The sequence below is a fragment of the Geotrypetes seraphini genome, chromosome 2 (assembly GCF_902459505.1).
Source record: "Geotrypetes seraphini chromosome 2, aGeoSer1.1, whole genome shotgun sequence".
In the NCBI taxonomy this organism is placed as follows: domain Eukaryota; kingdom Metazoa; phylum Chordata; class Amphibia; order Gymnophiona; family Dermophiidae; genus Geotrypetes; species Geotrypetes seraphini.
Genome location: NC_047085.1, coordinates 291,788,547 through 291,815,512, shown reverse-complemented (window position 1 = coordinate 291,815,512; position 26,966 = coordinate 291,788,547). Strand labels below are relative to the sequence as shown.

The window sequence follows — 26,966 nt, the reverse complement described above, 5'->3', positions numbered from 1 at the left end:
CTCAGAGCATGCCTCTCATGCTCAGAGCTGGCATTAAAGAGATACACTAATCCTCCATATACCAAGTCTATGACAAAAATCCCTTGAAAACAGATGTATATAAGAGGGTTCTTTAACAAAAAACCTACATATACAATATTATGAGGTTTAATGTATTTTTAGGCTGAAAGACCTCAAGTGTTCACAGCTATCTGGGTTTGGAAATCTACCTACCCAGACAGCCAAACGTGAACTATCACTGATCTTTATTGCCTTTATTTTGTTTTAAACACTCTTTTTGTATTTATTGATCTTTTGTTTTATCAAATTTCACCTAATACCTACAGCGATGAAAATCAGTCCGCTAGCTCTCCTAAACAGTGCCCTCTAAACAGAGATACAACCAGGGCTATTGCCACAAGGGACAGGCAGCTCCAAGTCAGGTGAGGGAAGCCATAAAAGAAAAGAAGGACTCTTTCAAAAAATGGAAACACATGAAAACAACCGAAGCATGGAAAAAACATAAAGATGATCAGAAGAAATGTCACAAGGCGGTGAGGGATGCCAAAAAGGACTATGAGGAAAAAATAGCGCAAGAGGCCAAAAACTTAAAACCCTTCTTTAGATACGTGAAAGGGAAAAAACCCGCAAAAGAGGCGGTGGGACCCCTGGACGACCAGGGAAGAAAAGGGTACATCAAGGAAGATAAACAAATTGCAGACAAACTAAATTCCTTCTTTGCGTCCGTCTTTACGGAGGAGGATACCGCTAAAATACCAGAAGAACATAAGAACATAAGAAATGCCTCCGCTGGGTCAGTCCTGAGGTCCATCGCGCCCAGCAGTCCACTCATGCGGCGGCCCATCAGGTCCAGGACCTGTGCAGTAATCTTTTATCTATACCCCTCTATCCCCTTTTCCAGCAGGAAATTGTCCAATCTTTTCTTAAACCCCAGTACCGTTCGCTGCCCTATAACGTCCTCTGGAAGCGCATTCCAGGTGTCCACCACACGTTGGGTAAAGAAGAACTTCCTAGCATTCGTTTTGAATCTGTCCCCTTTCAACTTTTCCGAATGTCCTCTTGTTTTTTTATGTTCTGAAAGTTTGAAGAATCTGTCCCTCTCTACTCTCTCTATGCCCTTCATGATCTTGTAAGTCTCTATCATATCCCCTCTAAGTCTTCTCTTCTCCAGGGAAAAGAGACCCAGTTTCTCCAATCTCTCAGCATATGAAAGGCTTTCCATCCCCTTAATCAGTCATGTCGCTCTCCTCTGAACTCTCTCGAGTAACACCATATCCTTCTTAAGGTATGGTGACCAATACTGGACGCAGTACTCAAGATGCGGACGCACCATTGCCCGGTACAGCGGCAGGATAACTTCTTTCGTTCTTGTTGTAATACCCTTCTTGATTATCCCCAGCATTTTATTCGCTCTCTTGGCGGCCGCTGCGCACTGTGCCGTCGGCTTCATTGTCATGTCCACCATTACCCCCAAGTCCCTTTCTTGGGTACTCTCATTCAATAACATCCCTCCCATCGTATAGCTGTGCCTCGGGTTTCTGATTCCCACATGCAATACTTTACATTTCTCAACATTGAACTTCATCTGCCATCTCTCTGCCCATTCCCCCAATTTGTCCAAGTCCCTTTGCAATTTTTCACAGTCCTCCTTTGTCCGAGCTCTACTAAATAGTTTGGTGTCGTCCGTATCTCACTCTTTGTTCCTGTTTCTAGATCATTTATGAATATATTAAATAGCAGCGGCCCGAGCACTGAGCCCTGCGGAACACCACTCGTGACCTTCCTCCAGTCTGAGTAGTGTCCCTTCACCCCTACCCTCTGTTTCCTACCCGCTAACCAGTTTCTGATCCATCTATACACGTCTCCGTCCACCCCATGGTTCTTCAGTTTCCGGAGTAGACGTTCATGAGGCACCTTGTCAAAGGCTTTCTGGAAATCTAGGTATATGATGTCTATGGGGTCTCCTTTGTCCATCTGTTTGTTAATTCCCTCGAAGAAGTGCAATAAGTTGGTCAGACATGATCTCCCTCTGCAGAAACCATGTTGGCTGGTTATCAGAAGTTCGTGTTTTTCAAAATGTTCATCAATTTTTTCTTTTATTAGTGCTTCCGCCATTTTCCCCGGAACAGAGGTCAGACTCACCGGTCTGTAGTTTCCCGGGTCTCCTCTTGATCCCTTTTTAAAGATGGGCGTAACGTTGGCTATCTTCCAATCCTCCGGAATCACACCTGTTTTCAGAGATAGGTTGCAAATTTGCTGTAGTAGTTCCGCTATTTCCTCCTTTAGTTCCTTCAGCACCCTTGGATGGATTCCATCCGGACCCGGGGATTTGTCAGTTTTTAGTTTTTCTATCTGTCTGCGCACATCATCAAGGCTCACTTCTATGGATGTTAACTTTTGTGCTTGATTTCCATTGAAGAATTGCTCAGGTTCCGGTATGTTGGTTGTGTCTTCGTTTGTGAATACAGATGAAAAGAACATGTTAAGTCTTTCTGCGACCTCTTTCACTTCCTTCACCGCTCCCTTCCTGTCTCCGTCATCCAGTGGTCCCACCTCCTCCCTAGCCGGCTGTTTCCCTTTAACATATCTAAAGAACGGTTTGAAATTTCGTGCTTCCCTGGCTAGTCTCTCTTCATACTCTCTTTTGGCTTTTCGAACCACACGGTGACATTCTTTTTGATACTTCCTGTGCTCTCTCCAGTTTACCTCAGTTTTGTCCCTTTTCCATTTTCTGAATGAATTTTTCTTATTGCTTATCGCTTCCTTCACTATTTTAGTTATCCACGCCGGGTCTTTTATTCGACTCTTGTTGCACCCTTTTCTGAATCTGGGGATATATAGATTTTGCGCCTCGCTCACCGTGTCCTTTAAAAAGGACCAGCATGTTCTACCGTCTGCCATTTTTGGGAAGTGTTCCTAAGTTTCTTCTTTACCATTCCCCTCATTGCTTCGTAGTTACCCTTCCTGAAGTTAAAAGTTGTCGCTATGGTTCTCTTTCCTTTCAGTATTCCTACTTCCATCTTGAACTTGATCATATTATGATCGCTGTTTCCCAACGGTCCCACTACTTCCACTTCCTTTGCAGGTCCCCTTAGCCCATTTAGGATTAGATCCAGAGTGGCATTTCCTCTTGTCGGTTCTCTAACAAGCTGTTCCATGAAGCAATATTGTACAGCCTCCAGAAATTCTGTCTCCCTAGCGCATCTTGAGCTTCCGAGACTCCAGTCTATCCCAGGGTAGTTGAAGTCTCCCATAATAACCGTGTTACCGCCTTTGCATTCTCGCTTCATCTCGGCTTCCATTTCTTCATCGATGTCTCCGGTTTGTCCGGGTGGACGATAGTATAGGCCTATCTTTATTTCAGGCCCTTTCCTTCCTGGTATTTTAACCCATAGTGATTCTAGCTTGTTGGCCGTCTCCGCTGTGTCCATTCTTGTCGATTGTATGCTTTCTTTTATGTATAGTGCTATTCCACCGCCTTTCTGTCCTGACCTGTCCTGGCGATAGAGCTTGTACCCCGGCAGTGCTGTATCCCATTTGCTTTCCTCATTCCACCATGTTTCAGAGATTCCAATGATGTCTATGTCCTCCGCATTCCCCCATTTTGTTTCTTAGGCTCCTTGCATTAGTATATATGCAATTTAGCTCCTGGAATTTTGTTGCCTTTAATTCCTTTCCCTGTGCTTCGGTCTTTAGATTCTTCTCTTTGGCTACAATCTTTCTAACCTTCTCTTCTTGGTTAGTCGACTCCTGTAATTTGTCCATTGTTTCTTCCCAGCCTTTTTTCCCCTCAGTATCTTCACGGGATACCTTTTTCCGAAACATCGACGCTTGGTCGACTGTCGGCTTTCCCCTTCTTCTTAGTTTAAAGCCTGTTCTATTCCTCTCTTGACATTGTTTGCTAGAAGTCTAGTTCCCGCTGTGCTCAGGTGCAATCCATCTCTCCTGTAGAGTTTGCTCTTGCCCCAGAACGTCATCCAGTTCCTCACGAAGTGGAATCCTTCTTCCTCACACCATCTCCTCATCCACGCATTTATTGATTGTAGTTCATCCTGCCTTTTTACATCTGCCCTCGGTACCGGTAGGATCTCTGAGAATGCTATCTTCTGGGTCCTCATCTTCAGCTTCCTTCCCAGAATCTTGAACTGTTCTATCAGCGAACTTCTTTTGTAGTCTCTTCTGTTGACATCATTCGTCCCAATGTGGATCATTACTGCGGTCTCTTCCGTCTCCGCACCTTCCAGGATCTTTCCAATTTTGTCCACGATGTCCTTGGTTCTCGCTCCTGGGAGGCAGGTCACCAGTCGGTCCTCCCTCCCTCCTGCTATGTGGCTGTCCACATGCCTCAGGATCGAGTCCCCCACTAGGATCGCTGATTTTCCCTTCTTCAATGTTCGCTTCGGTCTCAGGTCAATGTCCTCGGTGTGCTTCGCTCTCTCTTCTTCTGGGCATCGACTGGCCAATTTCTCTTTGTGGGTGTCTTCTTTGAGGTCTTCTGCTTCTTGTTCTCCCTTCGATGTAGGTGTAGCTTCTTCTATCATCTGAAGCTCGTTCTCTTCCACCCTCCTCTTGTATGCTTCTTCAATGAATTTCTCAAGTTCCCTGACTTCCTCCTCGATGTGTCTCTCGCTCGTGAAATCTTCAGCTGTCCTGACTGGGTCTTCCGTGGTGTAAAGTCCTTCTAGTTCCTGTATCTTGTCCTCTAGTCACTTGACTTCCTTCTTCAAGCTTTCCAGTTCCTGACACCGACCGCATACATATGACTGTCTCCCCGGGGGAGGTAGTCATACATATGACAGTCGGTGCAGAACACTGGAAAGCTCATCTTCTGGTTTCCCTCTGCTTCCATAGTCGTTCCTACTTTAAGATAACACTTAAGATTACGTGCTCCTTGTGTGCCTGCTTTCTTCAGCGCTTTCTTCTTGTGTGTGCTGCCTTCGCTCTACCTTACTATACTTTTGTTTGTGTTTGTTCTTTGTGTGCCTGCTTCTTGCCTTCTTCTTGTGTGTACTGCCTTTGCTCTACCTTACCTTACCGTTGTTTGTGTGTGTCGTTCCTTCTGCGCCTGCTTCTTCCGTACCTTTCAGTCTTTCCCTGGTGTTCCTGGGTGTAGTAACTTGGCCCTTCTTGAGGCCCTTCGCAAAGGCGCTCTCGCTAAGGCGAGCGCCTTTGCCGCGCGCCTTCGCCGGGCGCCGAACGGCTGGGCGCCATTGGCTTCTCCCCCTTTAAGGGTTAGTCCGGCGCTGCCTCTGACGCGGGGGGGGGGGCGGAGCGAACTCTCGCCGCTTCCCCGAGCCTGGTTCCTGCTGTTACTGCCTCCTTTCTTCGGTGCTCGGCACCGATGCTGTCTTCCTCCCCACTGAGCAGTGAAACGCTGCCTTTCTCCTCACTGCTCCTCTTCTCCTCTCTTCGGCACCGCGTGTGCCGCGCTGGCTCCTCCCCCTTTAAGGGTTAGTCCGGCGCTGCCTCTGACGGGGGGGGGGCGGAGCGGAGTGAACTCTCGCCGCTTCCCCGAGCCTGGTTCCTGCTGTTACTGCCTCCTTTCTTCGGTGCTCAGCACCGACGCTGTCTTCCTCCCCACTGAGCAGTGAAACGCTGCCTTTCTCCTCACTGCTCCTCTTCTCCTCTCTTCGGCAGTGAAAGTGTTTAGTGGAGTAATAGAAGACAGCCTCACCACAGTTGAAGTGGAGTTGGACCAGATATACTACCAGATCGACAAACTTAAAAGTGACAAATCCCCTGGACCGGATGGAATTCACCCGAGAGTTTTAAAGGAATTGAAGGTTGAAATCGGAGAGCTATTGCAAAAACTTGCCAATCTGACAATCAGAACTGGACAGATACCAGATGACTGGAAGATAGCGAATGTCACGCCAATTTTCAAAAAAGGATCGAGAGGGAAACCGGGCAACTACAGACCTGTGAGCCTTACGTCTGTCCCTGGAAAGATGGTTGAAGCACTGATCAAGGATAGCATAGTCCGGCACCTAGATACACACAACTTGATGAAACCCAGTCAACATGGGTTCAGGAAAGGGAAATCATGTTTAACGAATTTACTTCAATTTTTTGAGACCGTGAACAAGCAAATTGATAGTGGAATGCCGGTGGACATAATATATTTGGACTTCCAGAAAGCTTTCGACAAAGTTCCACATGAAAGACTTCTCAGGAAACTACAAAGCCATGGAATAGAGGGAGATATACAAAGGTGGATAGGCAAATGGCTGGAAAACAGAAAGCAGAGAGTGGGCATAAATGGGAAGTTCTCAGACTGGGAGAAAGTGACTAGTGGTGTGCCCCAGGGCTTGGTACTTGGGCCGATCCTATTTAATATTTATATCAATGACCTGGAAGACGGAATATCCAGTGAGATCATTAAGTTTGCAGACGACACAAAGCTATGCCGGGCAATCAGATCGCAGGAGGATAGCGAGGAACTCCAGAGCGACTTGTATCAGTTAGAGAAATGGGCAGAGCAATGGCAGATGAAGTTCAATGTGGAGAAATGCAAAGTAATGCATTTAGGTAGTAAGAATAAGGAACACGAGTAAAGAATGTCAGGCGCAACTCTGGGTAAGAGCGAACAAGAAAAGGACCAGGGTGTACTGATAGATAGGACCCTGAAGCCGTCGGCACAATGCGCGGCAGCGGCAAAGAAAGCAAACAGAATGTTAGGCATGATAAAGAAAGGAATCACGAGTAGATCGGAGTAAGTCATAATGCCACTTTATAGAGCAATGGTCAGACCACACTTGGAATACTGTGTCCAACATTGGTCTCCCAACCTAAAGAAGGATATAAAACTGCTGGAGAGGGTGCAGAGACGAGCAACGAAGCTAATAAGAGGTATGGAGAACTTGGAATATGAGGAACGACTCAAGAAACTGGGACTGTTCTCCCTTGAGAAGAGGAGGCTGCGAGGGGACATGATCGAGACGTTCAAAATGCTGAAAGGCATCGATAAAATAGAGCAGGAAAATAAATTATTTACATTGTCCAACGCGACACGGACAAGAGGACATGGTTTGAAGCTAAGGGGGGACAAGTCCAGGACAAATGTCAGGAAGTTCTGCTTTACGCAGCGAGTGGTAGACGCCTGGAATGCTCTCCCAAAGGAGGTTATTAAGGAATCCACTGTGCTAGGATTCAAAGGCAAATTAGATGCACATCTCCTTACGAGAGGCATAGAGGGATATGGGTGACTAAAACTACATCAGGTGCATACCTGACTGGGCCTCCGCGTGTGCGGATCGCCGGACTCGATGGACCATGGGTCTGATCCGGAGATGGCAGTTCTTATGTTCTTATGTTCTTAAGTCTCTCAAGCTCTGCCCACTAGTGACTACTTTAAGACCTTGTCTCTTCAGTGGTACGAGCCACTGGCGCACAACATCTCGCATGACGAAGGAGCACAAATGAGAAGCATGACGTGCTCCTTAGTGCACTCCTTCGTGCATTTTCAAAGTCTTCTTTTATATCTTCTTCTCTTACCTCTATTGATTAATTTTCTAAACCTGGATAACTTGTTACGTACTTCTGCTGACCGAAATTCTCTGTCAACTCAGTTTCACAACCCAGTATTATGGGGTCGCATACCAACTTCGTTCCACAAGTAAAGTCCTTTATCTCAATTCCACCAATGTCTCAAAATGAACTCAAATCTCCATTTAATCTTCCTGGTTCAATGCAATTGAAGTTAGCTAGTCTTAACATTCATTCTCTCTGACCCAAGACTCATTTGGTTTACTCATTTCTGAAAAAGAACACCATAACATTCTTGCTCTTTTAGAGACCTGGAGCTAGATTCATGAAGCCCACCAATCGTGTCCCGACCAGTTTGCGACCACTTTGCAACCCCGACACAATTCATTAACCTTACTCCCGATCCGATCCGCGCATGCAAATGAGGGAAAATGGTATGCAAAGCAGAAGGCAGCAATTCACTAAACTCAAGAAGGAACACTGATTGGGCTGGCTGATCCAAAAAGAAGTGACTGCTGAGAACCAGTCGCTCAAGTCCTTGCCGACTGTCCTGCAGCCCTGATAAAGTAAAAACTGCCTTGCTCTTGCCGCCCCAACTCTCCTGCTCTTACCGCCCCGACTCCTGCTCTCTGCCGCCCTTCCCCGCAGTGCAAGCCCTTGGTTTTAACCCATGGGTTTAAAGCATGGAGTACTACAGCGTGTTCTGTTCTGTTCCAGAACACGCTGCAGTGCAGCCCCGCTTTATACCCGTGGGTTAAAACCACGGGCTCACAAAAAAATTATTTCATTTTATTGTAAATTGCTCTTCAAATGGCAAAATGATATTTACTGCAAAAGAAAACAAATGACCTTCTTAAATTGAAAGCCCAATTCTCATACGATGCCCTTCTTAACTGCAGGTTCAAAAAGAAAACAGGAGTCATGTTCCCCATGGTGTAAGCAGCAAAAATGAAAGTAAATGAAATACAAAAAGAAGTTTCCACTTGGAATTCATAAAAGTGCATCAAATTCATTGATCCAGAAAAAAAAATATTTCTGGCTCCGTGGCAAAGTAAGATTCAAATAGATTCAGGAGTTGGAAATGCACTTTACGATCCAATTTTGTGTTAACACTAGAAAGTTTCCAGCTCTTCCTTCTACATGCAAAGATGGTCTGCGCATGCATCAGAATCGCCATCCAGTATCACTCTTGGGTCGGTGTGGGGCTTGCCTCCAATCGCATCCATTTGCATGAGGACGCGTTGTGAATCAGTCGCCCGGCCACGGATCGGATCAGATCACCCATGGATTGGATCAGATCCGTGAGGTTAGTGAATCTAGCCCCTGGTTATCTCTGGGTGACAAGGCTCTTTTACAACAATCATGCTCCTCCGGTTATTCATTCTTTTGTTGTCACCGTAAACATTGCAGGGGTGGAGGCCTAGCAGTTCTGATCTCTTCCAGGATCACTGCCTCGCTACAGGACCATAGCTCCTCTTATTCATCTGCTTTCGAACATTTAACTTTAAAAATAATTTCTCCAATGGTACTACTTCTCATTTATAATGCACCACTAGTCACTGGTTCTTCTTTGATGATTTTACAGGACTTTATTAGTTTTTATCTTACTTCATCCTCACCTCTTCTTGTTCTGAGAGATTTAAATATATATTGTTATGACTCATTTGATGCCTTAACAAAGGCTTTTTCTATTTTTCTCATTCTGCTCGTCATCTCCTAGACATTGCTTTAACTTTCCAATCATCTGTTTCTGATTTTTCAATCCCAGTTGTTCTTCCAATTCCTTGGTCGGAACATGCACTCCTGCAATTCTTATGTACCATTGTCAATCCTGAATCTCCCTCTGTCTCTACTTCCTCAGTAAAACAAGTCAGGAAACTGAAGACCCTTACTTCCGAATCTTTCTTTAAGCACTGTGATGCTTTTCCAGATAATTATACATCATGCTCATTATCTGACCAGATTCACATTTGGAATGATGACTCTGCCCTTTTACATACAGTTTCTTCAAAGCAAAGCAATTCACAGCCTTGGTATCACTCTGGCCTTATCCTTCTGCATCCCCAATTGCACAACACTGAACGCTCTTGGCGGTGAAATCCTTCATTCACCACTTCTTGAAATTTAATAAAATTTCACTAAAGTATTCTCACATGCTGCTTAATGCTAAACGCACTTATGTATCCACCATTCTCAAACGCGATCTAAATTCATCCTATCTTTATTGGTTATTATATTCACTTTCTAATCCGTCCCCTTCTGTTTCGACGACCACTCTCACTGCAGAAGAATTTGCACCAGGATTTCATGACAAAATTATTAGCTTACAAGACATCTTGGTGCCTATTTCTTCATCTGTTACTTGCTCTCTAAGTGACAATCTAGCGACTTGTCTCCTCTCAAAATGACATTCTCTCGTGTGTCGCTAATTCATCACTTTGCTACTCCTCATCTTCATTGTCTGTGGTACCAGTTGCATCGCTTACTTCTTTTAATCTTCAAACTTGTACCTCTTTGAAGAAAATAATCACACATTTGAAACATACATCTCCAACTGATCCTATTCCTGCTTTACTCTTATCACGTTTCATTGATCCACTTCTTGAGCCATTATTGTCAATAACAGCCTATCCACCGTTGATTTTCCTTTAAAATGGATAAAAAAGCAGTAGTTTACTCCTCTTTTGAAAAGCCTTAGCTCTGATCCTAATATCGTGATCAATTACAGGCTTACCTCTAACCTACCGTTTGTTTCTTAGTTGCAACTCAACTACCAGATTTTCTTATAAAAACAAATGTACTACACCCTCGCCAGACTGGCTTTCGCCCAAATCACTCTACAGAACATACTCTCCTGGGTTTACAAAACTATATTAGACAGATACTGGACAGCAATCATGACGTTGTTCTATTTTCTTTGGACATGTCTGCAGCCTTCGATTTGGTGGATCACAACATACTGCTTCATCACTTGGAAGAAATAAAGGTCAATAGTTCAGCTCTCCAATGGTTTAAATCATATTTGACCATTCGAACATTTTCTGTCAATCATTCTAATACCTTCTCTATTTCCTATCGAATGCAATCAGGTATACCACAGGGTTCTATTTTAGGCCTAATACTTTTCAATATTTTTCTCGCACCTCTAACTCTAATTCTACAGTCCTTAGGATTTACATTCTTCGTTTATGCAGATATCCAGCTCATCTTTCCACTCAAGACTCAATCGCAATCACCTTATTCATTCATCTCTGCAAAATTGGACACTATTGCAGATTAGCTCACACTAAATAAACTTAAAGTTAATTCTCAAAAAACGCAGTGTTGCTCTTTTCTTTAAGAAATGCACCAGAAAACACCTTAAACTTCACTATGAATGGAGTCTCCTTAAAATTCTCATCAACAACCAAAATCTTAGGTGTTGAAATAGTTAATACATTACACTTCCATTCTCATATCTCTAAGGTGGTATCTTCTTCCTTTTATGTTGTCACATTCGATCCATTTGCTCATTTCTTCAACAAAGTTCACTCCATCTTCTTATACATTCCCTAGTGTTATCCAAGCTTGATTACTGCAAGTCCATTCTTATTGGTCTTCTGAAATATCATTTGCAATGACTACAATTAGTTCAGAACACTGCAGTTAGATTACTTTATCGTCCTTCCAAGTTCGACCATGTTACATCACTGTTAAAAACTGAGCATATCCTCCCTGTCTCCTATCGCATTCCTTTCAAATACAATATTATCTCTCATCAAATATTTTCAAGTGGTATACCTTCTTTCTTATTTAGTTTCCTGGTTCCTGGTCCTCCCCAAAAATTGGTTGTTACTGATCAGTTCCCGCCCACCCAACCCCTCCCGGTGCTGTACTTTTAAATCTTTTGGCAGCCGCCACTCAGCGTCAATGTAGTAGGCCTGTCTCGGAGCCCTTCATTCTCCTTCTGGGAGCAGGCCTGCTCATTGATGCTGCACGGTGGCTGCCTGAAGATTTAAAAAGTACAGCATCAGGAGGGGATGGATAGGGGAGTTGTGAGCTGGTGAGAGGTGCCATTCTGCTGTCTAGTATGGAGCCTTTGGGCCCCCCAAACAAAATGACATTTTGCTGCCTATGCCAACAACAATTTATTATTTCTGTAGCGCTACCAGACACACAATGCTACATAATGTACAAGCAAGAGATTGTCCCTGCTCAGAAGAGCTTATAATCTAATTATGACAGACACACAGGACAAAAGGGGAGTCAGAACATAGTGTTCATATAGGGAATTAGAGGGGGAGCCTAGCTGTCGAGACTGCCGTTTGTTTCCAGGTATTTCGGCTCGCAGTCAGGGTTCGGATGGGAGGGAGAGATAAAAGGGTCAGCAGGGGGGTGCGAAGCAGCGACAGGGGGGATGGGAGTGATAGAAAGATGCTGCACATGGGGATGGGAGGAATGGAGGGATAGAAGCTTCAAGGGTTCTGCTGCACAAGGGGATGGGAGGGAGGGATAGAAAGATACTGCACAAGGAGATGGGTGAGAGGGGAGGGGAGATAATAATAATAATAATAATTTTATTTCTTATATACCGCTATACCCTAAGTTCAAAGCGGTTTACAGTGAAAGTCGTGTCTAGAGAGAGTACAGTGTTACCAGTAGGATACAGGATAATACAAAGTGAGCAGGTACTGGGTGATTACAATAGGTAATAACAAGAAAGCAGTTACAGGATGTTTACAATAAGATACAAGGTAATGGGTGTTTACAATAAGGTAAAAAATAATAACAAGAGAACAGTTACAGGATGTTTACAAAGATACAGGATAAAACAAAGTGAGCAAGTACTGGGGTATTTACAAAAGGTACAAGATATTTACAAGAGAACAGTTACAGGATGTTTACGATAGGATACAGGGTGTTATAGTAAGTTATAGGCTGGTGCAGTATGAACAGTTACTAGAGATCAATGCTGTTTACAGCTGGATAAGTATAAAGTGCGTAAGAGAGGTGTACAGCATTAAGCATTGGGGGAGGGAGAAGGAAGGGGAAGGACTTTCGAGGAGGGTTATAACTGGTAGGGGGAGAGTTTAGGTGATGTTGAAGAGGCGGGTCTTCAGGGATTTTCTGAAGTCCGCGTATGATGTGGCTTCGAGTATTGGTTTTGCTAGCCATGTGTTCAGTTGGGCAGCCTGGAAAGAAAGCATTCTGTTTAGGTACTTCTTGTAGTGACATGATTTCAGGGATGGATAAGTAAAAAGGTTTGTTCTGCGGGAGGTCTTTATTGGACGGTAGGTGAGGAATTGGGAAGCTAGGTAAGTTGGTAGCATCCTGAAGATCGCTTTGAAGCTGATGCAGGCGAATTTGAAAAGTATTCTGGATTCAACTGGTAACCAGTGGAGTATTTGGAGATATGGCGAGATATGTTCCCATTTCTTGAGTCCGAAGATGAGACGGACGGCAGTGTTTTGGATTAATCTTAGCTTGTGGAGGGACTTTTTGTATGCTCCCAGAAATATGATGTTGCAGTAGTCCAGAGTACTCAGGATGGAGGCTTGTACTAGTAGACGAAAGGATGATTCGTCAAATAATTTTTTGATGGTGCGAAGTTTCCAAAGGGCAGAGATACATTTTTTGAACATTAGATCAGTGTGTTTTTCTATTGTTAGGTATCTGTCAAGGGTAACCCCGAGTATTTTAATAGATTGATCAATTTCGTAATCTTTACCATTCACGTGAATCTTGTTGTCCTTTATCTGCTCGTTGGGAGAGGCTAGGAAAAATTTGGTGTTTTCTGTGTTCAGTTTAAGTTTGTAGGACTTCATCCAGAGTTCTATTTGGTTTAGGATGTTGGATAGGAGAATGATGAAATTCGGCGAAATATCGGATAGTGGCAGTACGATAGTGATATCATCAGCGTAAATGTGGAAAGTGAGATTTAAGCTCTGTAATAGGTGACTCAATGAGATGAGGTAGATATTGAAGAGGGTCGGTGAGAGCGGGGAGCCTTGGGGGAGTCCGCAGTTGTTGTTCCAGTTGAAGGAGAGATTATCATCTTTGAGTACTTGGTAAGTTCGAGAAATCCCCTGACCAGGTAAGGGTGTTTCCAGAGATGCCAATTGACTCCAAACAGTTCAGCATGATTGAGTGGTCGACTAGGTCAAAGGCGCTGCTTAGATCCAGTTGGAGGATCAAAGCGTTGAAGCCTTGACTGAGAAGGGAGTGTAGGAAGTTTAGAAGGGAGGCCATTATAGTTTCTGTGCTGAAGCCGGGTCTGAAACCAGATTGGTTGGTGTGCAGTAAGTTGAATTTATCTAAGTAGTTGTTTAGATCTGCATTTACCAGGCCTTCCATTAATTTGGCAGCCAGAGGGATATTTGCGACGGGTCTATAGTTGGAGATGATGTTGGTTGCTTCTTTTTTGTTCTTTTTTATGGGGATAATAATAATTTGTCCTAGGTCTTCCGGAAATTTCCCAACGGATAATTGTAGATTGATCCAGATTAGCAGATTGGTTTTGAAGTAGATGGGGGCAGCTTTCATCACGTTAGGGAGGCAGGGGTCTAATTTGCAATAAGATTTTGTATATTTATTGTAGAACTTGATGAACGTTAGCCAGTCTGTTTCCTTGAAGTTGGACCAGCTCATGTCGGCTTTAGAAGAGGAGTCAGGATCCTGTAGGATTACATTACATTACATTACATTACATTAGTGATTTCTATTCCGCTTGTACCTTGCGGTTCTAAGCAGATTACATTAGAAGATGGCTGGTCATTTCCAGGAGATGACAATACAATACTTTACATTACTTTACAAACTTTGCATACCTTACTTTACATAACTTTGCGTAGTTTTACATTCCATTACTTTACATTACCTTACAGTACTTACATAACTTTACATTACATTATTTTACATAGCATAACTTTACATTACAGAGAGCTAGATTCTGTGTAGGATGGTGTAGTTCCAGTGGGAGTCATGTGAGTTTGGGAGGGCAAGTCTTGATTTAGATATTTTTGAGTTGAAGAAATCGGCCAGGTCGTGTGCTGTGATCGTGGAATCTTCTACTGGGTTTGTGTAGGGGTGGGTGTCGAACAGGTCGTTGACAAGTTTGAATAGTTTGCTACTGTTTAAGGAGGTGTTGCCTATAATGTTGGCGTAGAAGGTTTTTTTCTTTTTTGAGATGGTGTTTTTGTAGATAGCTAGCATTTGGCGCCAGGTGTCTCTGTTATTCTGGTGTTCCTAACTTTGTCCACTTCCTTTCTAGTCTTCTTAATTCTCTCTTTATCCCAAGGAGCTCTGAGTCAAACCATCCCGATTGGTTTCTAGGTCTGAACCTTCTTTTTTTCAGTGGGGCCATTTCGTTAAGGATTTGGATGCTGGTGGAGATCCAGGAGTTCATGAAGAGGTTGGGATCCTCGTCGTGGTTGTGGATAATGTCATAGTGAGACCAGAATTCTACGGGGTTGAGTTTGCCTTTGCTTGTTTTAAATAGAGTGGGTTTGTGTTTCGCGTTCCTCGTTGATGATGTCTGTTGCCATTCTAACTCGAAGTTGCATATTTTGTGGTAGGATCAAAGTGAGTCTGACCAGGTTTCTGATATTAGTCGGATCGTAGGGTTTGTTGAGTGTGAATTGTTCAGTGATACAATGTAAAGTTGATGGCCTTTTGTGTGGGTTGATATTGGGGGGGCGTGAGGGAAGCTTAGGGATGTTAGAAAGGACCAGCATTCGGTGGGTTCAGGTAGATCTGGATTCTCTAAATGTTGGTTAAGGTCGCCGCATAAGAGGTTGTAAGGGCCCGAAAGTGAATTGGATAGAAGGAATTCCTGAAATTCTTCTTTGGCTGCTGACCATTTTTTGGGTGGAATATATGTCAGAATGATAGTAAGGGAGTCGATTAGCAGTTCTGATTGAAGCTTTAGAGAGAGGATTTCCAAGGTTGGGTAGGATTTAGAGCTGAGTATGGAGCCATTTAAGTTGTCTTTGAGGATTACAGCCAGACCCCCACCCCTGCCTCTTTCTCTTGCTAAGGAGAGAATTTTGAAGTTAGGGGGGAGGCATTCTTGGATGACAATGTCTTCATCTGAGAGCAGCCAAGTCTCTGTTAGTAAGACGAAATCAGGGTTGGTGTCGGTGAGCCAATCGTGGATTAATTGGGATTTGTTCCTCATAGATCTTATGTTCAGGTAGGAACCTCTGAGGCTGGTATAGCTTAGGGGGGTGAAGGGGGAGGGAAGGGTGGGAGCTATGTTTTTTAGTACTCTGGTTTTTTTGGTATAGGGTCTGGCAGGTCTGCGGAAAGTAGTTAGGATTGGGATCTCTTGGATGTCGAAGGAAGCCTTGATAAGGGTGGGGGGGGGGGTTGGGCTTGAAGGTGCGAATAAAGAATGGGGTGGGAGGAGGGGGGAGTTAGGGTGGTGAGGTTGCCTTGCATCTAGAGCTAAGCAAGTGTAAGATAATAAGTAGTAACCACATGCTGTGATGAGGGGGTATCATGTTAATGCACTGATTTAACAGAGTAGCGTAAAAGTGGTAGTACTGAGAGAGAAGGTACTGAGTCAGAAAATTATTTGCTGTAGAGACAGGTAAACAGTAAGGTAATGACTAACCAAGTTAAGACTAGGCAGTTGAATACAAGATGCAGTAACCGAGTATCGGTGAGAAGCTGTGATATGAAGATATTACCTGACTTGGAGGTCGACAGGCGTTCAGGTGGTCTGGTCTTTGGGGCGCAGGCGTTTCGTGCAGGCGCTCCACGAAGGCGCTCACAAAGGCGCAGGCGCCTTTGTCGTGCGCCTTCGTTGGCGCACCGAACGGCAGCACGCCGTTGGCGCTGGGCCTTTTCAGTGTGTGTCCTCCGGCTGGATCGGGGGGGGGTGGAGCAGGGCTCCCACGCTGGGCCTTTTCAGTGTGTGTCCTCCAGCTGGATCGGGGGGGGTGGAGCAGGGCTCCCACGCTGGTCCCGATCTGGCTGGTAAGTTGGTGGAAGGTGCAGGCGCTGGGCCTTTTCAGTGTGTGTCCTCCGGCTGGATCGAGGGGGGGGTGGCGGAGCAGGGCTCCCACGCTGGTCCCGATCTGGCTGGCAAGTTGGTTGAAGGTGCAGGCGCTGGGCCTTTTCAGTGTGTGTCCTCCGGCTGGATCGGAGGGGGGGGCGGAGCAGGGCTCCCACGCTGGTCCCGATCTGGCTGGCAAGTTGGTGGAAGGTGCAGGCGCTGGGCCTTTTAGTGTGTGTCCTCCGGCTGGATCGGGGGGGCGGAGCAGGGCTCCCACGCTGGTCCCGATCTGGCTGGCAAGTTGGTGGAAGGTGCAGGCGCTGGGCCTTTTCAGTGTGTGTCCTCCAGCTGGATCGGGGGGGGGGCAGAGCAGGGCTCCATGTAGGAGAGAGAAAGGAAATAGGAAGAATTGGGGGTAGAAGAGAGGAAGGGAGAGACAATCATTGTACATGAAAAAAAATAAGACCTACCTGAAAATAAGACCTAGTGCCATTTTTGGGCCCAAAATTAATATGACTGTCTTATTTTCGGGGAAACACGGTAATTTGCATGCTTTTGTACTGAGCATCAGCAGTAAAAAAAAATCTTTCCCACCACAATATTTTTTACTGTGGTGTTGTAGCTTTGTACATCCTGCCTTTAATGGCTGGAAGGCAGGTCCCTTCCACTTCAGTAGCGAATCCTCTTAGGTGTGATGAAGGAATGCAGGTAGGTAGCAGATTCCTCTCATAGCACTGAACTGTTCTTCTCCTCACTTCTTTCTAACAGTTGGAACCCCGGTTACCACGTCCCTTTGTACCAACTTTAACTACACTGTAGGAAAATCTTCTCCTTATAGATCTTTCTAGGTCTTGTTTTTCCTTTGTCATTTGTCACTATTTAGCTTATAGCTAAACCAAAACTAACTGGCTTGTGGGTGGTTTGTGGTCGTTTTGCAAGTGGTTTCGCTTGTCTCATACAGACAGCTTCCAGACTGTACCAGATGAGTGCGCTTATGGATCACATGCATACTAACAAATGCAGATCTATACAAAGGTTTGAAATACAATACAATACAATTTTTATTTGTATACTGCAAATACCTCAAAAGAAGTTCAAAGCGGTTAGCAAAGACAATATTCTTTTCTTTTTTTAACTTTTAGTTTTTAATGCCAACAGAAAATGCAATATAATTTACATACAAATAATAATAATCAAATAAGCACTTCTAAACAATCAGAATCTATACAAAAGATAAAAATTCCCTCTCCCATCCATCATTACCATCAGGAATAATACCAAAACAAAAGATATACCCCCCTCCTGCTCCCACCCTCCATATGTGTGGGTGCAATACAATGGAAGATAAGGGCAACTATAACAAATCTACTAAAGATGTCAATGGACCCCAAACCAATTTGAATATCTTATTATGCTCCAGCAAGTCAGCATTCATTTTCTTATACTTATAAATTAAGCATAAGCTCGCCTACCAGAAAGGAAAACTAAGGTGATCCCAATTGTTCCAATTGCGAGTAATCATTTGCATGGCTATCTCGGTCATAATTAGGAAAAGCCGGCATTTATAGCAGTCAATGGGGAGCTTAATATTCAATAACGTTCCACATACGTCAATGGAATTGATGCCTCCAGTATGGTATTAATCTGTCCCCATATTGACTTCCAAAAGTTAAGTATCAAAGGACAATAGAACAGCAGATGATCCAGTGTCCCTATATCAAGATGACAGTGCTAGCATCTATTAGATTTAGAACTGTCTAATTTTTGTAAACGAACAGGGGTCCAGAAACTTGTATGTAACAAAAACAAAAAAAAACATGTTTATCTCATAGATGCTGATGCTGTACATCTCATCCTCCAAGTACAAATTCGTGGCCATTGAGATACAGAAATATGCTGCTTTATCTCAATGCTCCAAATGTCTCTAAGATAAGTTTTTAGCTTTTTATTCAAGAATTCAGATATTAATTTATACCACCGAGCGGCCTGATGTCCTAGCAAATCTTTCTGGAAGCACAGAACCTTCACGCTATAATAATTTTTAAAATTTCGCCATTCAGAGAACCCCTTCTGAATAGCTTGCTTCAGCTGAAACCACTTATAAATTTGAGACTTTGAAATACCAAAAGATTGTTGCAGTTGTGAAAAATCAAGCATTTTCCCATTTAATATAACATCATCTAGTGTATGTATGCCTGCCTGCTTCCAGGCAATCTTAGACTCACCAATTTGAATCTTGGAGTTTAGCCATAAGGATTGACACGTGGAATTATCTACTGGCATTTCTTTTAAATTGTTAATAAATTTCAAGGTTTTCCAGGTGTCAAATATAATACTATTGTCTTTAACTTAACTAGGTAACTTGATACTCAACACATGAGACAGCCGTAATGGGGACATAATTTGCCACTCAGCCAAGACAATATTCAGTACAATAAAAAGATTAAGAAAATTACATGGGATCTCTCAGAGGGAGAAAGAGATAATGGTTACTGCAGATGGGCAGACTAGATGGGCCATTTGGCCTTTATCTGCTATCATGTTTCTATATTCCTTAAACAAATAAGTTTTCAAGGCCTTTCTAAAACTTTTATAATCTCTCATTGAACTAATCTGATCTGGCAAAGTTCTCCAGAGTTTGGCAGCTTAATAGGCTAGAGTGGTAGTGAACATTTTGGTATATTTTAACTCTCTTACCTCCGGAAATTGAAAGGGCAAGTATTGTCTTAGACCATATAATGTAGTATCTGAATAACACAATAATGGGGGCATATAAGATGGTACTTCCCCTTGATGTATTTTAAATACCATATAGAAAGACTTGAACTGAATTCTAGTTTTAACAGGGAATCAGTGCAGCCTTAACATACATGGTATAATTCTGTCACTTTTTTCAATCCAAGTATCAGCCAACTGTATTTAGTAACATTTGCAATTTGTGCAGTATTATTTTAGGACAATCCAAAAAAGTGATATTGCAATAATCTATTAGTGATAAAAACAAAGACTGAGCTAATAGATGAAATTGATAATGATCAAAATAATTCCTAATTCTTCTCAATTTCCAGAATAACCCAAACAAGTTTTTTTTACCAACTTAGTGACGTGGAGCCAATGACAAAATAATATCAAAGTGCACCCCCAAGATCCTAATCCACTGTACAGTCTACATTATCGATCTTCAATGAACTTTCATAAGATCCTAAATTAGGATGGTTTAGCATTAATAATTGTGTTTTTTCACTATTTAATTTCAACCAAAAATCAATCATCAATTGCTCAATTAAATGTATGCAATGATTTGCTTTAAATTTCACATGCTCTAAATTATCTGAAAATAGTATCAAAACTGTGATATCAACTGCAAAGAAAAATGTAGTATAATTAAACTTCTCGAGCTCATAACTCAACAAATATAAAAATACATTAAAAAGAGGAGGATAAGGAAGAACCTTGCGGTACCCCATATGTAGGCTGCCAGTTATCTGATAGAATTTTAACTTTGTGAGATATTTTCAAAAAACCCTGAAACCATTTAGCCACATTTCAAATAATTCCAATATAATCCATCAATCTTAATAACACATGATCAACTAAATCAAATGCACTTGAAAGGTCAAATTGTAAAATTAGGACTCTATTACCTTTTGAAACTTGAGATCTTAAAATATCCAACATAGATCCTAAAACCATCTCTGTACTGTAGCCCTTACAAAAACCAGATAGTGATGAATGCAAATATCAAACTTGTCCAAAAATGAATTCAGTTAAGTATTGACCAGTCCTTCCATAACCTTTACCAAAAAAGGTATTGATGCAACTGGTCTATAATTTGAAACTTGATCTAATCTTCCTTTTGCATCTTTTAATATCGGTGTAAACACTATTTCTTTCAAATCAATAGGAAAAAAACCTTTTGATAGCATCTTATTTATCCAATCGTATACAACATTCTTGAAGAATAATGGGTCCGTCTTCAAAATATAAGTTAAGATAACAGAATGATTTTGCATATCTGTTATAGACTTTAAAAAATTCATTCCAGTCCACTATGTCAAAATCAGACCAATTTAAGTCTACCATAATAGAATTTATATTTCTAACCATAATCCCCATTCCTTTGTTTTTGTTAAAAATTGAGATTTAATTCCCCTAACTTTCTCTTTAAAATATTCTGCTAGCTGATATGCTGATGGTGGGTTTTCAGATGGGACATTAACCTTTTTATCTGTATTGACCAGAGAACTAACCATTTTGAAAAGCTACTAGTATCTCTAACATCTAATCCAACAAGATTAGAATAATAATTTTTTCTTACTTCAATCAGTTTCTTTTTATATATAGAAATCGCTTCTCCATTCATTTTTAGACTCATCATTAGGCTGTTTTTTCCATTTTCTCTCAAGTTTCCTACAAGAACGCCTAAGATCTAACAATTTAGCTGAAAACTATTTTACACTATTTTTCTGATTCCCAGATAATTTCCTTCTTCCTTTTCTGTAACCCAAAACCAAACAGTTGGTTTTATATGTATTCTTATGAGGCCAGCTGTTTTGAAGTCTACCATCTCACTGGTGCATACTGGAAAGATGGTAACACTTCCTTTGATAAACAAAGCACAGAGAAATGTGGAGCTCTCAGCTTTTAAATAAGAAATTTTATAAAGGTAGACTAATGCACACATTATCATTTGTAACATTCTTGTAATGACTAGTTTACTGTTAGCCTCTGTAATATACTAACTTTGATCCCTCATAAGTTCTGTGAAAACATAAGATTGATAATTATTTAGGTTGACTATTGATAGGGAAGACGTCTACTACTGTATATATAGCATATGAATGCAGAACATCATAGTACTTGGATGCCCAAATTCATAGAACTTAAGATGCAGCACTGCAGGCTGATCTCATGAGGCAGAGTGGCTGATTTTCTTGGTACTGCCAAAACCGAGTGAGCAAACAGTTGGGAAGCTATTTAGCAGCTTCAAAGATATATTTGTGTAACCCCCTTATTTGCACACCTAGGTGGTTGACCGGTGTGCAAAGCTGGATGGAAGGGATACACATCAAATTTATTGGTTTGAGATCAGGGACAGGACATAGGAGGCCATAGCAAGTAGCACCAGACTTTGGGCTCCTTTTACAAAGGTGCGCTAGCATTTTTAGCACATGCACCGTATTAGCGCACGCTGTAGTGCTCGCTAGCAAAAATATTACTGCCTGCTTAAAAGGAGGCAGTAGCGGCTAGCATGCATGGCAATTTCGCGCGTGCTATTCCGCGCGTTAAGGCCCTAGCGCACCTTTGTAAAAGGAGCCCTTTGAGTCAGAAATATTCTCCACACACAATCTTTTCTTTCTGAGCCAAACTTTACTGTCCTGTAAATGATTTAGGCACAGTACACTATCTTCACTGATCAAATAGTAACTATTTACAGTTCTTTCTTCTTCTCTCCAAACATAGATGAAAATACAATTAGTTATTACATTAATTAATAATAATCAGTTTACATACCGCAAGGCCGTAAAGTTCTATGCGGTTTAAAATAGTTTTTTAAAAACCAATAAAAGAAGTTGAATAGAACTAAAAAAGTTAAAAGCCAATAATTTGAGACACTAAAATGATCAAAATAGTGCATAATAAAATTTTTACGAATTAGCTGCCTAAATACTTTGATAACAGATGTCTCCTAAATTCCCCCTGTCAGTAAGCAAAAGCAATTGTTCTAAATCCTTACCCCATAACGCTGCTTGATATGAAAAAAGATTTAGATGATGTTTTTTAAGTTTACATCCTCTAACAGGCGGAAAAACAAAATTCAGATTTGAGTTTCTCTTATGTCTGTTGGTTGCAAAAGAGAAATGCTCAATTATATATTGGGGAGCTAAAACAAACAAAGCCTTAAAACAGAAGCAACCAAACTTAAACTTCACCCGTGCTTCCATTAGAAAGAACCACTGCCTTAGATGGTTAAATCTACCCACAGGTTGGTGAAGGTCTTTTAAGCACGTGGTTTATAGTATCTGCTGTCCATATTTATAGATGTTAAAACACATATCGGTGCTTATTTATTATTTGCTTACAATTCCCCAACCTCTAGATGATAATAAATAGTAGATTAGTATACCGTTCAGCCCTGTATAGATGGAAAAGGTCACCTGGTTGCTGTAACAGAAACACAAACTAACCTCTTCCTCCTTTCCTTTAAATTTAACTGCTGTTAAAAAGCAACAAGGAATGGATCTGCTCGTAGGGATCTGTTGACCACATCTTATGTTCTCAAGTGTATCTTTCTAGTGTTGCAAGACAAGTTTTCCTTTTTCTAGTGTGCCTGTAGTTCCAGCAGGTCATGGGTATTTTTTTACTTCCAGGTTTCAACACAGCCAGTGCCACAAGAGCCCAGTAGGAAAGACTATGATACATATCAACCATTTCAGAACTCAACCAGGAATTTTGATGAATCATTCTTTGAGGATCAGGTGCACCATCGCCCACCAGCAAGCGAGTACAACATGCACCTAGGACTAAAATCCACTGGCAACTATGTTGACTTCTATTCAGCTGCTCGGCCGTACAGTGAACTTAACTATGAAACAAGCCACTATCCAGCCTCTCCGGACTCCTGGGTTTGAAACTTGATCATGAAGCAAAGATCTAGGAGCTGTGCATGTGCATGCATACCACAAGACATTTTATTTCCTGCAAATCTAGGCCCTCAGTTACTAACGTGTGTTAAAGAGCTAACATATATTAGTGCACATTAATGTGCATTAATTTGAGTTAGACCCATACTGGTTGATATTCAGCCTGTGGTTGTATGTTTTTAAGACCGACAGCTACAGACAGAATTAAGCCCACATATTCAATGCTAAGCCAGTTCCAGACACTGGCATTGAACATTCGGGGTCAGGCAGTGATCCAGAAGTTATGAAGGTGCCAACTAATAGTCAGTGCTAGCACCTATATAGATAAGCAGGCAAAGAGAGACCTGGACAAAAGAAAGGTCCTGTATGTCTGCTTAACTATGCAAGCACCAGCACTGAATATGGCCAGTGCCCATATAACTGCTGGCTTCTCTCTTAACTCTTATCTGGACCTCCCTGGCACTACCTGGGCAGAACTACAACAGTCAAAGCTGATATTCAGCAGCTGGTCCACTTAAACCATGCTGAATACCGACTCCATAATAAATAGACCTCATTAATGCAGGTTAGTAAATGAGGCTATTAATTTGTTCAAGCCTGTTCCATAGGAAGGCCTCGGTAATCAATTATGGAAAATATGATTAAGATGTTGTAGAAGGCTAAAAGACTGAAAGTTAAACTTGAAAAGTGGATCCTTAGAAAGCATTTTAAAATATATATATACATATTATATATATGTGTGTGTAGTACAGGATAATTTTTACTTTTATCCTGTAGAGTCTAAAGGAGACTGTTGTATAGTGAATGTGGAAGAAGGAAGGAGAAGGGAGCAAATGGCAGTAGAAGTGCACTAAGGAGACTATTGCTAAGCACAAGAAACCGCAAAAAGGTTTACATAATTATGGGGAACAGCTTCTCATATTTTGTTTACTCTCATTCATTGTGAATCATCTAGGCTTCAAGTTGCATTCGGGGTTTACTCTGTACAGCAAGGTGTTTTTTGCCTTTTGTTAATGCTTTGTTGTAAAGTATTTGATGTACATTACAGATTTAAAAAAATCAAGTGCATTGTGTATATTACACCAATGCCACAGTGTTTCTTCATCAATGGTTCTAAATATTGCTTCAGTTTCAGACTTTTGAAAGATGTATGAATTTCCAGGGGGAAGCAGGGGTTGAATTGTTTTCTTTCCCCCATATGTTTTAACAAAAAAAGAAAGATATTAAAAAAAAAGAAACAAAGGAATATTTAGCAGTATTGTTCGTTCTGATATGTGAATATGTTTGTGGCAATTAAACAAGGCATTCAGCAGTTTCTGACAATTAACATACATCATTCCACACTCCTTGTCAACAAAGTGCTTTTTCACTGCCTAAAATTTTAGATGTAGATATTTGAAATAGATTTTTTCATTTATACCAGTTTTCTTTATGATGATACAGTGTTAAAAAATAAATTACAATTGATCTGTCATCCATATTTGCTAAATATGTCTATTCCTAAGAAATTATCAAGAAAAAAATATGCTTGCTTGTATGTGTGTGTTTGCATGTTTTTCTGTGTCTGTGTGATAAGTCAGTTATTCTATTTGTTCTTTTGACCGAGTCACAGTTTTCTCCGTATCATTCACTTCCGTAGACAGCAGTATCTGCTTCATTAAGAGTGAATTTAGTGCACTGTAACACCCTGGAAGTCTCTGTGGGTCATGTGCACTACAGAAGATTTAATATCATTTATCGTGGTTTCCTAGGAAATTTAGGGGCCCTTTTACTGAGGTGCACTAACAGATTTAACACACACTAAGAACCAGATTCTATAAACAGCGCCTAGTGACACAGTTGTCAATCAACCTCTAGGCATCCTGTATAGAATCCCGCCTAGCAGCACCTAGGTGTACTTAGGCATCGCTAGGCAAACTAGAGATAAGTATATTAGGCCAGGTTTTGCTTGGCCTAATTTACTGGCCCCTAACTCAGATGCCTAGTGACACCTAAGTCAACCATACCTATTTTCCTCCCCTATTCACACCTGCATTAGATATGCATTGTTATGAGTTTGAGGGCACCTCGACTTAGGCATTGCTAGGTGTCCTGAGAGTTCCATGCCAAATTTATAATTGTTAATTTAATTTTTTTTTTTTTTTATTGGCTGAAAACTGATATGATCAGTTACCACACCAATTTTGAAAAAAACTGCACATGAATTTCAAAGCGGTGCTTAAAATAGGCATCCTATACAGAATCGAGCCCTAAATACCGTACAGTTTATAGCACTTAACGAATATTACAGTACTCCATTAGCACACGCTAAATCCATTAACACACTCTAGTAAAAGGACACCTTAGTCTTTGGTTCTCTCCTTTTCTACTGGTGAGCACAAACCTCATTAGTTTTTCTAGAAACCAACAGAGAGGGCAGAATTGAGAGCTCTTTAAGGCCGAGACATTTGTAGAAGTTTAGGAGAAAGCGCAGGCAAGGGCAACAGCTTTCAGCTACCTCAAGAGCCTGAAGCAATGGATTTTACTTGTAGGCTGACAACCAGAGAATCCCCACCTACTGCTGTTCCTTGTGGTCTTGGGCAAGTTACTTAACCCTCCATTCCTTCAAGTACAAACCTAAGACTATAAGCCCTCTCACGACGGAAATACCTGGTATACCTGAATATGACTCACTTTGAGCTACTACTGAAAAAGGTGTGGCTAAATCCTGAGCCAACAGAAGTAGCTTTAATGAAGGAAATGGAATGTGAAGAGCTTAGACAGCCAGGTAAGAACACCCAAAAGACTCTGAGGAAGATTCTCAAAACTCACCGGTAAAATCTGGCAAATCGATGTAGTGCCTGAAGTGGAAGTGACTTTTATTTACGAGCAGCTCAGCATAATGCCAGATTTTCATCTTTTTCATTAATATATGTAAAGTCATAAAAAGCAACATATGAATCACAATTAACATGTATTGGTATATTTAAGTTATACAAAAACAGCCATAGAAGATTTAGAAGTGAGTAGTTTTTCAAGTTTTGCAATTAGATTTTAAGATACTTTCATGAGTCAGCCCACAGATGTAGTTTAGTGGTTAGAACCCCTGCCTCAGCTAGGTTCAATGCACATACTGCTCTTTGTGACCCTGGGCAAGTCACTTAACACTCCTTTGCCCCAGGGACCCCAGTTAGATTGTGAGCCCACTGGGACAGATAGGGAGAAATACTTAAGAGTACCTGAATGTAAACCGCTTCAAATAGAAGCGGTATATATGAAATGTAAATAATTATCATGCTTTCAAATAGTAAACATAATGAGAGCCATTTCTAAATGCCATTTACAAGGCAAATTGACTATTTGAAAATTGAACAAAGAAAAAATTGCAGACCAGAGTACAAGATGCAGGTTGGGTTTATTTAAAACAAATATATATTGCGGTTAATGTCACCACCTTTATACAAACCAGGGGACCTAACATGGTCCGTGTTTCAGTTAACACGCCTTCATCAGGGGTCCCTAATCTGTAAAGGTCTCAAAATCAAACTGCAACACAAATAGACGTGACCCTTTAAAACACCAAATAAATCGCCGAGAGAGTGGGAAAATCACAGTAGAGCAGTGGTCTCAAACACGCTGCCCGGGGGCCATATGCGGCCCTTCAGGTACAGTTTTGAGGCCCTCGGTATGTTTATCATAATCACAAAAGTAAAATAAAACAGTTTCTTGATCATATGTCTCTTTAGCTATAAATTACAATATTATTAAGACCTGGCCAAAAGGAAAGGTTAATAAACTGTAAAGAGTTTTACCTCATGAAAAATTGTCATTTCTTTAATAAGATATTAACTATTTTTTCTGAGGCCCTCCAAGTACCTACA

At 41.6% G+C, this 26,966-nt stretch overlaps 1 protein-coding gene across 6 annotated transcripts in view; it reads left to right on the top strand.

Moving 5' to 3' along the window:
- CTNND2 (catenin delta 2) overlaps positions 1–24,584 on the top strand; it is a 1,866,736-nt gene extending 1,842,152 nt beyond the window's left edge. For 4 of the 6 annotated variants that reach the window (XM_033929833.1, XM_033929834.1, XM_033929836.1 and 1 more), the window contains one exon: positions 22,834–23,094. In XM_033929833.1, the coding sequence (XP_033785724.1) occupies positions 22,834–23,094 (261 nt within the window). Of the gene's footprint in view, positions 1–22,833 lie in introns of all 6 variants that reach the window. The other 2 variants (XM_033929835.1, XM_033929832.1) reach the window with 1 other exon arrangement.
- Positions 24,585–26,966: the final 2,382 nt, after the last annotated feature.